The sequence below is a fragment of the Leucoraja erinacea genome, chromosome 22 (genome assembly GCF_028641065.1).
Source record: "Leucoraja erinacea ecotype New England chromosome 22, Leri_hhj_1, whole genome shotgun sequence".
Classification (NCBI taxonomy): Eukaryota; Metazoa; Chordata; class Chondrichthyes; order Rajiformes; family Rajidae; genus Leucoraja; species Leucoraja erinaceus.
In genome coordinates, this window is record NC_073398.1 from 1,850,351 (window position 1) to 1,863,001 (window position 12,651).

The 12,651-nt window shown below is 54.8% G+C and overlaps 1 protein-coding gene across 1 annotated transcript in view; it reads left to right on the forward strand.

Moving 5' to 3' along the window:
• Positions 1 to 1,967: 1,967 nt before the first annotated feature.
• The window catches only part of LOC129707626 (serine/threonine-protein kinase 36-like), a 30,064-nt gene continuing 19,380 nt past the window's right edge, over positions 1,968 to 12,651 (forward strand). The window contains exons 1-4 of the mRNA XM_055652757.1: positions 1,968 to 2,059; positions 7,272 to 7,365; positions 7,802 to 7,952; positions 8,446 to 8,561. Of these exons, the coding sequence (XP_055508732.1) occupies positions 7,826 to 7,952; positions 8,446 to 8,561 (243 nt within the window). The 5' untranslated portion in view covers positions 1,968 to 2,059; positions 7,272 to 7,365; positions 7,802 to 7,825. The remainder of the gene's footprint in view (positions 2,060 to 7,271; positions 7,366 to 7,801; positions 7,953 to 8,445; positions 8,562 to 12,651) is intronic.

The following is a 12,651-nucleotide window of genomic DNA, read 5'->3' on the forward strand; positions in this document are numbered from 1 at the left end:
TTTCCTCCCTCTTCCTCCTCTCTGCCTCCCTCTCTCTCCCTCTGTCTCCTCCTCTCCTCTGTCCCCTCTCCCCTCCTCTCCTCTCTCTCCCCCTGTCCCTCCCCTGTCCTCCTCTTCCGTCCCTCTCTCTCCCCCTCTCTCCCCTCTCTTCCTCTCCTCTCTTCTGTCTCTCCTTCTTTTCTCCCTCTCCCTTCCCCCTCCCTCTCCTCTCCTTTCTCCTCTCCCTCCCTTTCCTCCCCTTTCCCCCCTCTCCCCTCTCCTCTCCCTTCCTCCTCCCCCCTCCTCTCCTGCCCGCCTCCTGTCTCTCTCTCCTGCCTTTTCTCCCTCTCCTCTCTCCCCCTCGCTCCTCTCTTTTTTTCCTCCCTCCCTTCTCCCCCTACTCTCTTTCTCCTCTCCTTCTCTCTCCTCCTCTTCTCTCCCCTCCCTCCCTCTTCCCCCTTCTTCTCCTCTTCTCCTCCTCTTTTCCTTCCTTCCCCCTCTCCCCCTCCCCTTTCTCTCCTCTCTTTCCTCTCACCCCCCTTCTCTCCTCCCTCCCCCCTTCTCTCCCTCCTCTCCCTCTCCTCCTTCTCTCCCTCCTCCTCTTCTCCCTCCCCTCCTCTTTTCCCTCTTCCCTCCTCCCCTCTCTCCCTCCTCCCCCCCTTCTCCCCTCCTCTCCCTCTCTTCCCTCCTCTCCTCACATAGAGCTCCTTCTCCTCTCCCTCCCTCTTCTCCTTCTCCTCCTCTCTTCCCCCTCTCCCCTGTTCTCCCTCCCCTCTTCCTGCTCTTTTCTCCCTCTCTCCTTCCCCTCTTCTCTCCCACACCCTCCTTAGGCCTCCTCAGGGACCTCTCCTCTTCCTCCTCTCCTCCTCTTCCTCCCTTTCTCTCTCCTCCTCTCCCCCCATTCCTCTCTTCTCCTCCCCCCCCTCTCTTCCTCCCCCTCCCCTCCCTTATCTCCTCCTCCTCTCTCTCTCCCTCCTCCTCTCCCTCCCCTCTCTCCCTCCCTCTCCCTCCCTCCACCATCCCCCCTCTCTCCCCCCCCTTCCCTCTTTCTCCTCCCCTCCTCTCCTCCCCCCCCTCTCCCTCCCCCTCCTCCCCTCCTCTCCCCCTCCATCCCCTCTCCTCTCCCCCCTCCCTCCCTCTCCCCCCTCCCCTCCTCTTCTCTCCCCTCTTCTCCCCCCTCCCCCCTCCTCCCTCCCCTTCTCCCTCTCCCCTCCTTCTCTCTCCTCCCTCTCTCCCTCTCCTTCCCTCCTCTCCTCTCCTCCCCCCTCTCCCTCCCCTCCTCCTCTCCTCCCTCCCTCTCCCTTCTCTCCTCCTCCTCCCTCCTCCCCCCTTCTCCCCCCTCCTCTCCTCCCCTCCCTCCCCCCCCTCTCTCCCCCTCCTCCCCCTACCTATTACCCTCTCTCTCTCCCCCCTTCTCCCTCTCTCCGGGGAGGGAAACTTCCCCCCCCTCTCCGCTGGGAACAGGAGCCAACCACCGACCATCTTTAAACCCCCTCCCCCCCTCTCCTTCCCCCGCCCTCTCCCTCCCCCCTCTCTCTCTCCCTCCCTCTCCCCTCCCCCCTCTCCACCCCTCTCCCTCTCCTTCCTCTCCCCCCACTCCCCTCCTCTCTCCTCTCCTCTCCCCCCCTCCCTTCTCCTCCCCCTCTCCCTCTTCTCCTTCTCTCTCTCCTCTCCCCTCCCCCCTCCCCCCCCTCCCCCCCGTCTCCCTCTCGCTCCCCCCCGTCTCCCCGTCTCTCCCCCTCCCCCTCTCCCCGCTCTCTCCCCCCTCTCATCCCTTTCTCCCCCCTCTCTCTCCTCTCCCTCTCCCCCTCTCTCTCCCCCCTCTCGTCCTCCCCCTCGTCTCCCTTCTCCTCCTCTTCGCTCCTCCCCCTCTCCTCTCTCGTCTCCCTCCCCCCTCCCCTTTCTCCACTCCCTCCTCCAAGCCCCCCTCCTCCCCTCCCCCTCCTCTGACCCGTCTCCCCCACTACTCTCTCTTTCTCTCTCTCCTGCAGCAAACCTGGACTCTTCCCCTTCTCTCCGAGGTTCTCTCTGTACTGACCGCCTATTTCGCCGGTGATTTCTCCGTCGACTCCGGTAGCGGGTAAGAAGCTTCCCCTCAACTCCCCTGTCACCACCCCCGTGTCCCCACTCCCATCTCCCCTCACTGACCCCATCTCCCTGACATCTATTCGATCCTCTCACACAGACACACACAGACGCATGGGTGGATGCACGGCGCACGCTCTGAACTACAATAGACTATTATTATTACTATTACACTGTTATTTGTTTTTTAGTATGTGTGTGTGTGTGTGTATATATCCCGTTGGGTCCCATGTTCTCATGGGAGGGCTGAACCCCCAACGCAATATTCTACCTCTCCATCAATTCCTTCTCTCTTAGTATGGGTGTTGTGGGCCAAGGTGACTGGTTTCCAGTGGGCTAGTATGGACATTGTGGGCTGAATGAATTGGTGGGCTGGTAGCACAGGCACTCGGGCCTGGTGGGTTGGCAGCTCGGGTCTTATGGGTTGGCAGCTCGGTCAGTCAGGCCTGGTGGGCTGGCAGCTCAGTCACTCATGGCTGATGGGCTGGCAGCTCAGTCACTCATGGCTGATGGGCTGGCAGTCGACTTATTCATGGCTAGTGGGCTGGCAGTTGACTTACTCACGGCTGGTGGGCTGGCATTCGACACTTACGGCTGGTGGGCTGGCAGTTGACTCACGGCTGGTGGACTGGCAGTTGACTCATAGCTGGTGGGCTGATAGTTGACTCACTAACGGTTGTTGGGCTGGCAGTTGGCTCACACACACCCTCCATCACACACACACCCTCCATCTCACCAACACACTCCATCTCACCAGGGCCGGATTTAGATGATGAGAGGCCTTAAGCTATTTCACTTGTGAGCCCCCATCCCGTCCAGAGGTAAGTAGGAGGAGGCGTCCGAGAGTTGGTGCGTGACCTCAGCTTTGTAGAGATCGACGCGCCAGATTACCATGGCACCTCCCTTGTCAGTGGGTTTGATAACCCAATCTGGGTTGTTGCGGAGTGAGTCGATGGCTGTACGTTCAGGGGGGGAGAGATTGGAGTGAGACAAGGCAGTGGAGAAGTTGAGGTGGTTGATGCCCCGCCGACAGTTTTGGATAAAAATGTCTAAAGCTGGAAGATGGCCATGTTCGGTAGGTCCACGAGGAGGGGGTTCGTTGGAGACGGGAAAAGGGATCATCAATAGGAGGTGAGGACTCCTTCCCATGGAAGAACGCTGTGAGGTGGAGGCGACGGTAGAAGAGCTCCAAGTCGTGGTGGGCGTGGAACTCATTGAGGTGGGGATGGAGGGGGGCAAAGTTAACGCCTCTGCTGAGGACCGACCGTTCGGTGTCGGAGAAGGGGATGTCAGGGGGGATGGTGAACACACGGCAGGGATGGGGGTTGGGGCCAGAGGAAGGCAGGTGAGTGAACTGAGGCCGAGGCGATATCTGATGGGGGGGGGGTATGAGGATGGTAGTGTGGGTGGGGAAGAGCAGGGGTCACATAGTTTGAGGGGGATGGGGAAGACCCAGTGGACCAGCCAGTGAGGTTACCAGGGTTGGGGAGACTGGCACTAGGACCCCGTGCAGTCAAACCCAGGGGAGTGGGAGTTAGCAGCATGGAGGCTTCAGGCCCAGTCTCCAGGTAAGGCGACGGCTGCGGGGGCTGCTGGAGGGCAGTGGAGTGGCTAGGGTCGGCGGACCCGATGGTACGAGTCCGCGGGCAGTAGAGCCGGGGTTCGGCGGGCGATGCGTGGGAGGTCCCTGTGGGCGGCGCGGATCGGCCAGCCCGGTGAGGCGACGAGGTGAGTAGGGCACGGTGTGGCAGCCATGTTTGGAGAGCCCCGGTCTGGCGGCGATGTTAGGTAGGTCTGGTCCGGCGGTGGGCCCGGTGCGGCAGCATTGTTGGGTGGGCCCAGTGCGAGGTGGGTCGGCAAGGTGCGGATGTGAGGTGGATAGGCCCCCAGGTGCAGCGGCGAGGTTCGGCGGGGGGGAAGGGGTAAATAAACGACATACCTTTTGCTTTGTCCTGCACTTCCATTGATTCAAGCATCTGTGGAGCAAACTCCTCTCCACAACGAATATAAACCTCACCTGCATTTTAATCCCTCCCCCTCCCCGCCCACACCACCAAAGCCTCCGGAATCGCAAGCACAGCGCCACCGATGGTAGGGTTTGTAACAACACCACTATCTCATAAATTTAACACACCTTGGTGCAGCGAGCATAGACCCCCCTAGATCTCGAGGCCCTAAACTTAAGCTTGTCTAGCATACGTAAATCCGGCCCTGCATCTCACGCACAGACACACACACACACTCCATCTCACACACACACACACATACACAAGCTCCATCTCTCTCTCTCACACACACACACACACACACACACACACACACACACACACACACACACACACACACACACACACACACACACACAACACACAACACACCATCTCACACACGCCATATCTCTCACACACACACACACACTCACACCATCCATCACACACTCACACACAACATATACTAGACCAAGTGGGACCTGTTGGGGCCCCGTTCCCCCAACTCAATATTCCACCACTCACCCGTTTCCCCAACGCAATATTCCACCACTCACCCATAGCCCCCAACTGCGCATGCGGCTCATTTCCCCTCATCCCCCAGCACTCCCTCCTCCTCCTCCTCTTCACCCTCCTTCTTCTTTCCCCTCTCCTCCTCCCCTCCCCCACTCCCTCACTCACCTCCCTCCCTCTCCTTTCCCCTGCCCGCAGTCACTTCCTCTCTCCCTCATAACCCCTCTCCCCTTCCTACCCCATCCTCTTCCTCTATCTCCCTTCAGCCCCACTCCTCACCTCTCCTCTATCCCACTCCCCCATTAAACACAATGTTTAAATAACATTTCTCCTTCCTCCCTGTCTTTACAACAATGTAACAAATCTCTCATTCCACTGGGTGTTCTGTAACTAACAGGCAGGGCAAGTTGGGCAAGTGAAAAGTTTGCTTTTTTTGAAGTGAAAGCTAGTTTTTTTAAATGTTTAAAATGTGAATAACTATTAAAATATAACATCAATCTGAATGGAACGCTGCTATGCAGACTTTTAAAAATGTAAATTAGATCCCATTGTGACGTCATATGCTGCTAGCTGCCTGTGCAGATGAAAGATTTTTTCAAAGTGGGGTTTTGTAAAGTTTAAAATGTGAAATTGGGAAATGTAAAATTGACCATCTCCTGGTTTGATATAACTTGATATAACACACCACAGGACAATGGTAAGCAAGGTGGTCCAAACATTGTTGCATAGTGTACCGTTTTGGCATAATTTCAGTCATGATGGACAGACAGACAAACAAGATGAGAGTTTTAGTAATATACTAGACTAGGTGGGACCCGTTGGGTCCCAGCATCACACGGGAGGGCTGATCACCCAACGCAAAATTCCACCTCTCCAACAATTCCAATATTGCTGGCCAGTGGGGGTGGGGGGGCTTTCTGTTGTGCTAGTATGGGTGTTGTGAGCCAAAAGGTCTGGTTTCAAGAGGACTAGTATGGACATTGTGGGCCGAATGGATTCTTGGGCTGGCAGCTCACTGAGGCCTGAGCCCAAAAACGGGTGACAGACTCTTGGGGGGGGGGGGGGGGGGGGGGGGGGGAGAGGAGAGAGGGGGAGAGGAGAGGGAGAGAAAGAGAGAGAGTTTTGCAGATTGTGAAGATGGTTGTGAACGATTGCAGCAGGACCTGGATCGATTGGCCAGGTGGGCCGAGGAATGCTTGATGGAATTTCATACAGAGAAGTGTGAGTTGTTGCATTTTGGGATGTCGAACAAGGCAGGACCTACACAGTATATGGTAGGCCTCTGGGTAGTGTTGTAGAGCAGAGGGATCTCGGACTACAGGTGTATGGTTCCTTGAAGGTCGAGTCGCACGTAGATAATGTGGTCAAAAAGGCTTATTGTCAAGCTTGGTTCAGAAAAGATTTACGAGGATGTTGCCAGGACTAGAGGGTGTGAGCAATAGGGAAAGGTTGAGTAGGCTGGGTCTCTATTCCATGGAGTGCAGGAGGATGAGGGGAGATCTTATAGAGGTATACACAATCATAAGAGGAATAGAACAGTTAGATGCACAGTCTCTTGCCCCGAGTAGGGGAATCGAGGACGAGAGGACATAGGTTCAAGGTGAAGGGCAAAATATGTAATAGGAATCTGAGGGTTCACTTTTTCACACAGGTGGGTGTATGGAACAAGCTGCCTGAGGAGGTAGTTGAGGCTGGGACTATCCCATTGTTTAAGAAACTGTTAGACAGGTACATGGATAGGACAGGTTTCGAAGGATATGGACCAAGCACAGGCAAGTGGGACTAGTGCAGCTGGGACATTGTTGGCCAGTGTGGGCAAGTTGGGCCGTTGGGCCTTTTTCCACACTATCACTCTATGACTCCATGACACTCACACACAAACACTGATGCAGAAAGACACACACAGACGCATACAGACGCACACAGATGCACATAGACACACACAGACACACACATGTATGCACACACACACATATGCACACTGACACACACACACACACACACAGGTGCACATAGATATACACAAACACACAGATGCATACAAATACACGCACAGACGCACACACACACGCATATAAATGCACACGCACAAAACTAATTCGCACACACACACACTCACTCAGAGACACACTCACTCACTCACTCACTCACTCACTCACTCACACACACACACACTCAGACACACGCACACACTCACATACACACACATACACACTCAGACACACGCACACGCACGCACACACACACACACACACACACACACACACACACACACACACACATGCACATAGATATACACAAACACACAGATGCATACAAATACGCACACAGACACGCGCACACACACGCATATAAATGCACACGCACAAAACTAATTCGCACACACACACACACACACACACACACACAGACAGACAGACACACACACACACAGACAGACAGACAGACAGACAGACAGACACACACACACACACACACACACACACACACACACACACACACACACACACACACAGACACGCACACACTCACACACACTCACATACACTCTCAGACACACACACACACACACACACACACACACACACACACACATACACGCACACACTCACATACACTCAGACACACACACACTCACATACACACACATGGACCACCATGGGCTGTGACGCCTGTGCTTCACCCTCTGCCTCTGCCTCTCCCCAGGACACAGGAGCTGCAACAGACTGCGGGGAACTTCCTCACACTCTGCCCCTCGCTGCTGTCCCAGGAGCGGCCGCTGGAGGAGCAGACACTTACGGTGAGGAGAACGTGTGGGGCCTTTTCCCTCTCCGACTCCGGGACCGGGCGTCAAGCTGTCCGTCTTCTCCCCCTCTGGGACCGGGCATCAGACACCCCGTCCTCTTCCTGTGCCCCTGTTACTGTGGAGACCCCGGACTGTGCCCCTGTTACCACGAAGACCTCTTCCTGTGCCCCTGTTACCGTGGAGACCTCACACTGTGCCCCTGTTACTGTGGAGACCTCTTCCTGTGCCCCTGTAAACGGGGAGACCTCATACTGTGCCCCTGTTACCGAGGGACCTGGGACTGTGCCCCTATTACTGGAGAGTCTGAGCTGTCCTCTCTCACACACACACACCGTTCTCTCCCCCGGACTGTGGCCATGTCATTAGGAGATCCTCTCACTGTGGGCCTGCCATCATGGAGTCTGAGCCGTGCTCTCTGTTCTGCCCGCAGTGTCTCCTCGTTCTCTGCCAGACGATGGACGGGACCTCTCTGGCCTCCTCTCGCTCATTCTATGAGTCGCTGCTGTGCCAGCACCAGGCTGTGTTGGTCAGTGTGGTGCAGGGCTGTGGGGGGCTTCCCCAAGGAGGGGCACGTGGCCAGGGTAAGATGGGGCAGGTCGGCGTGGGGGCCCGGGGAGGGGGCGGATGCAGAGGGCGGAGGCGGTTACAAGGGGCAGGGGAGGAGCCTGCTGAGGGGGGTGAGGGGGAAAGGCGGTCTGTAGGGGAGGGGGTGGATACGGGGTGAGGGTGCTGGTTCGGGGGCAGGACGTTCTATGGGGAGGAGTATGAGGCAGGGGGAGGGGGGCAGGCGATCTGTCGGGGATTAGGAAAGGCAGAACAGTCTGGGACTGGGTGTCACGGTGCTTCAGACTCACCGTCTTCTCCTCTTCTGGGACCGGGCTCCCAGTGTGGGTCTGACCTGGGGTTACAGAGACCAGAACCGGGCACGGTGCTGCCGGTGTGGGTCTGACCCAGAGATACATTGACGGGGAGCTGTCTCCGCTGTGGGTATGTGGTGGTTGGGGAGATAGGGCAGGTAGAACAGCCGGGTGCAGCCCTGCTCGGTACCACGGTAAGCCTCCCTTATTGCCGCAGGTTGTCGAGGAGCGAAGGCGGGGGGAGAGGGCGCTGAGGAAGTGTACACAGCAGCGCTGGCTGCACTGTGTCACGTCGCACCCAGAGAGACCTGCTGTCAGCCGGCCAAACACCAGGTAGTGTCGCAGGCAGCCGGGGATGCGTGGACCGGCAGCGGCTGTGGGGGAGGGGGGTGGGGGGGCTGTGGGGTGAGGTGGGGATGGGGGTTGTGGGGTAAAGGAGCTGTGGGGACCGGTGGGGACTGCAAGCTCCTAGTAAAAGGACGGCAGCGTGCATACTTGCACCGATCCAATTGCCTTTTAAATACTGTTATTGCTCTTACCTGTACCTCCTCTGGCAGCTCGTTCCATGCACCCACCATCTTCGGTGTGGAATAGTTATCCCTCAGATTCATATTAAATCTTTTCCCTCTCTTCTTAAACCTAATATTTCCTGATTCTCTGCATAACATACTCTGCATTCACCCCATCTATTCCCCTCATGATTTTATACACCTCCAGAAGGCACTTGTCGGCATAGAGACGCAGCGGGTAGAGCCGCTGCCTCGCTGCGACAGAGGCCCGGGCTCGACCCTGACCTCGGGTGCTGTCTGTGTGGAGTTTGCATGTTGTCTCTGTGACTGCGCGGGTTCCTAAGGATGCTCTCGATTCCTCCCCCATCGCATAGACTTGCGGGTGTGTAGGTGAATTTGCCTCTATAAATTCCCCTTGGTGCAAGAGGTTGATTCAAAAGTGGGACAACGAAGAACTGGTTTGAACGGGTGAGCGATGGTCAGCATGGACTCGGTGAGCCGAAGGGTCCTTTTTCATGTTGTATCGTTTAATCAATCTAAAAGATCTGTTTACATGGACATAGAACATTACAGCGCAGAAACAGGCCCTCGAGACGCCAAAGTCTGCGCCGAACATGATGCCAAATTAAATGAATCTCTGCCTCCACATAATCCATATCATCCTACTCCCTCTATATCCATGTGTTTGTCTAACAGCCTCTTCAATGCCACTATCATATCTGCCCCCACCCTTACCCCTGGCACCCACCACCCTGTTGTACAAAAAAACCTTTGCCCACACATCTGGTGGGATCATAGAGTCACACAGCACAGAATCAGGCTCTTTGGCATTCGCCATTGATGTCCAAAATACTCTTTATGTCCCTCTAAACCTAACCTATCCATGTACCTGTCCAAATGTATTTTAAAAGCTTTTATTGTACCTGCCTCAAGGCAGATGAACTACCTCTGGCAACTTGTTCCTTAAACCCACCATCCTCTAGGTGAAAAGGTAGGCGCTGAGCCTACTCTTGCACCTATTGTCTATTGAAGGTAAAAGAGAAGAGTGAGTTGCGGTCTTGGTTAATTGTAATTGTAATTGTAAATCTTTATTGTCATTTCCTGAGTATTCGCATACTCAGAGGAAACAAAAAAACGTTTCTCAACCAGTGTCCATTCAGTTTTCGTTACAAAATAAATAGCAATTAAAATTAAAATACATGTCATGAACAATTTAACCCTCTAATAACATTCAATAACATTCAACAGCCGTTCCGACCGGCAGCGGCACAACAGTGGCTCTGCTGCAGTGTGGGGGGTTTGTGCGCGATACTTGGCAGGGGGGGAAAGTTCATTTAACAGTCTTATAGCCTGTGGGAAGAAGCTGAGGAGCATCCTGCTGGTTTTGCAGCTGATGCTCCTGTACCTCTTCCCAGATGGGAGGATGGTGAAAAAGTCATGCGATGGGTGGTAAGGGTCTTTGATGATGGAGATGGCTCTGTTGATGCATCTCTTCTTGTATATGTCCAGCAGGAAGGGGAGTGGAGCACCAATAATCCTGCTTGCGGTCTTCACTATCCTGTCCAGTTGGTGCCGTTCGTACGCCTTGCAGCTCCCGAACCAGGAAGTGATGCCGTATGTCAGTGTGCTCTCGACAGTCCCCCTGTAAAAAGTCCGTAGATGTGTGGTGGAGAGGACTGCTCTCCGTAGTCTTCGGAGGGGGTGAAGTCGCTGCTGGGCTCTCTTGACCAGAGCTGTGGTGTTGGCCGTGGACGTCAGGTCATCAGACAGATGTAGTCCTAAGAACTTCATGCTGCTGACCCTTTCCACATCAGCTCCGTCGATGTGCAGAGGTGCATGGTGATGTTTCCCCGCCCTCCTGAAGTCAACCACCATCTCCTTAGTTTTCCCCACGTTAAGAATGAGGTTGTGGGATTTGCACCAACCTGTGAGCAGCTCCACCTCCATCCTGTACGCCGATTCATCGTTGTCACTGATGAGACCCACTACTGTTGTGTCATCAGCGAACTTGCTGATGAAGTTGTTATTGAGTCTGGCAGTACAGTCGTGTGTCAGCAGACTAAACAGAAGGGGGCTTAGGACACAGCCTTGGGGTGAGCCAGTGCTCACGGCTATGGTTTTTGATGTCCTACTGCCCACCCTGACTGTCTGCTGCCGCTGCGACAGGAAGTTCAGGACCCAGCTACATGTGCCAGCATCAACCCCCAACAGCTCCAACTTCTCCACCAGCTGCTGCGGGATGATTGTGTTGAAAGCGGAGCTGAAGTCTATGAAGAGGATCCTGGCATAGGTGTTTTTCCGATCGAGATGTGACAACACGAGGTTCAGTGTTGTTGAGACTGCGTCCTCTGTGGATCGGTTGGCTCTGTAGGCGAACTGCAGTGGGTCTAGGTCGGCAGGTAGACTGTTTTTGATGTGCTGCATAACTAGTCGCTCAAAACACTTCATTACAATGGGTGTTAGGGCCACTGGTCGAAAGTCGTTATGGCAGGCTGGGTTTGGTTTCTTCGGTACAGGGACGATGGTGGCACTCTTAAGACAATTCGGCACTACTGCCTGGCTGAGTGAGATGTTAAAAATGTCTGTGAAGACATCCTTCAGTTGCTCGGCACAGTCTCTTAGAACGCATCCAGGAATGTTGTCCGGCCCTGCAGCTTTGCGTGGATTGACGCTGGCGAAGGCCTTTTTAACTCTGGCTGCGGACAGCCTGAGCGACTGGTCACTGGGAGATGGCAGTGGTGCACGTGTCTGGGTGCTGTTTTTAACCTCAAACCGTGCGTAGAACTCGTTCAGTTCATCTGGTAGGGAGGGGTTGTTTTGGCATATCCGCATCGGGGGGGGGCTTGTAGTCAGTGATGGTCTGAAATCCCTGCCACAAGCGACGTGTGTCTTTGTCATTTGCGAAGTGGCTATTGAGTTTTTGTCCGTACAGCCTCTTCGCTTCCCTGATCCCCCGGGATAGGTTGCCCCTTGCCAGTTTGTATGCTTCGTTGTCCCCAGATTTGAATGCCGCATTCCGGATTCTCAGTAGGGAACACACTTCCCCAGTTAGCCAAGGTTTCTGATTGGCACGCCTCCTGATGGTTTTTACCACCGTTACATCCTCAATACATTTGTTGATGTATGCGATGACGGATTCTGTATATTCTTGGAGGTTGATGCCACTGTCGTCTGTTGCTGCCTCTCTGAAGATGGCCCACTGTGTGGTTTCAAAACAGTCCTGTAGTGCTGCCGTTGCTCCCTGTGGCCATGTTCTGACATCTTTGACCGTTGGCCTGTCCTGTTTCACCCTGGGTCTATATGCAGGTGTGAGCATGACCGCTAAGTGGTCAGAGTTGCCGATATGGGGGAGGGGGGCTGCTTTATATGCATCTTTAATGTTGGTGTACACCAGGTCTAGTTTGTTCTTCCCCCTGGTTGCAATGTTCACGTGCTGGTAGAATTTAGGCAGAACAGATTTAAGACTTGCCTGGTTGAAGTCCCCCGCTGCCATGAAGAAAGCATCTGGATGTTCCCTCTGCTGCTCACTGATGTTGTTATAGAGCACTGTCATAGCCTCCTTCACGTCCGCGCTCGGTGGTACATAGACAGCGGTTATGAAGACAGCTGTTAGTTCTCTGGGTAAGTAGAAGGGTCGGCATTTCACAGTCATTAGCTCCACGTGGGGTGAGCAGTAGGTGGAAATCACCACAGCATCCCGGCACCATGATCTGTTCACATACACAGCCAGCCCCCCCCCCCCTTGCCTTACCAGCTAGCGAGGCTACTCTATCAGCTCTGTGTAGCATAAGTCCCTCCAACTGGATCGCAGCGTCTGTGATGTTCTGATTCAGCCAGGTCTCCGTTAGGATGTAGACACAGCAGTTCTTCACACTTCGTTGGGAGGCTCTCCACGCTCTGAGGTAGTCCATCTT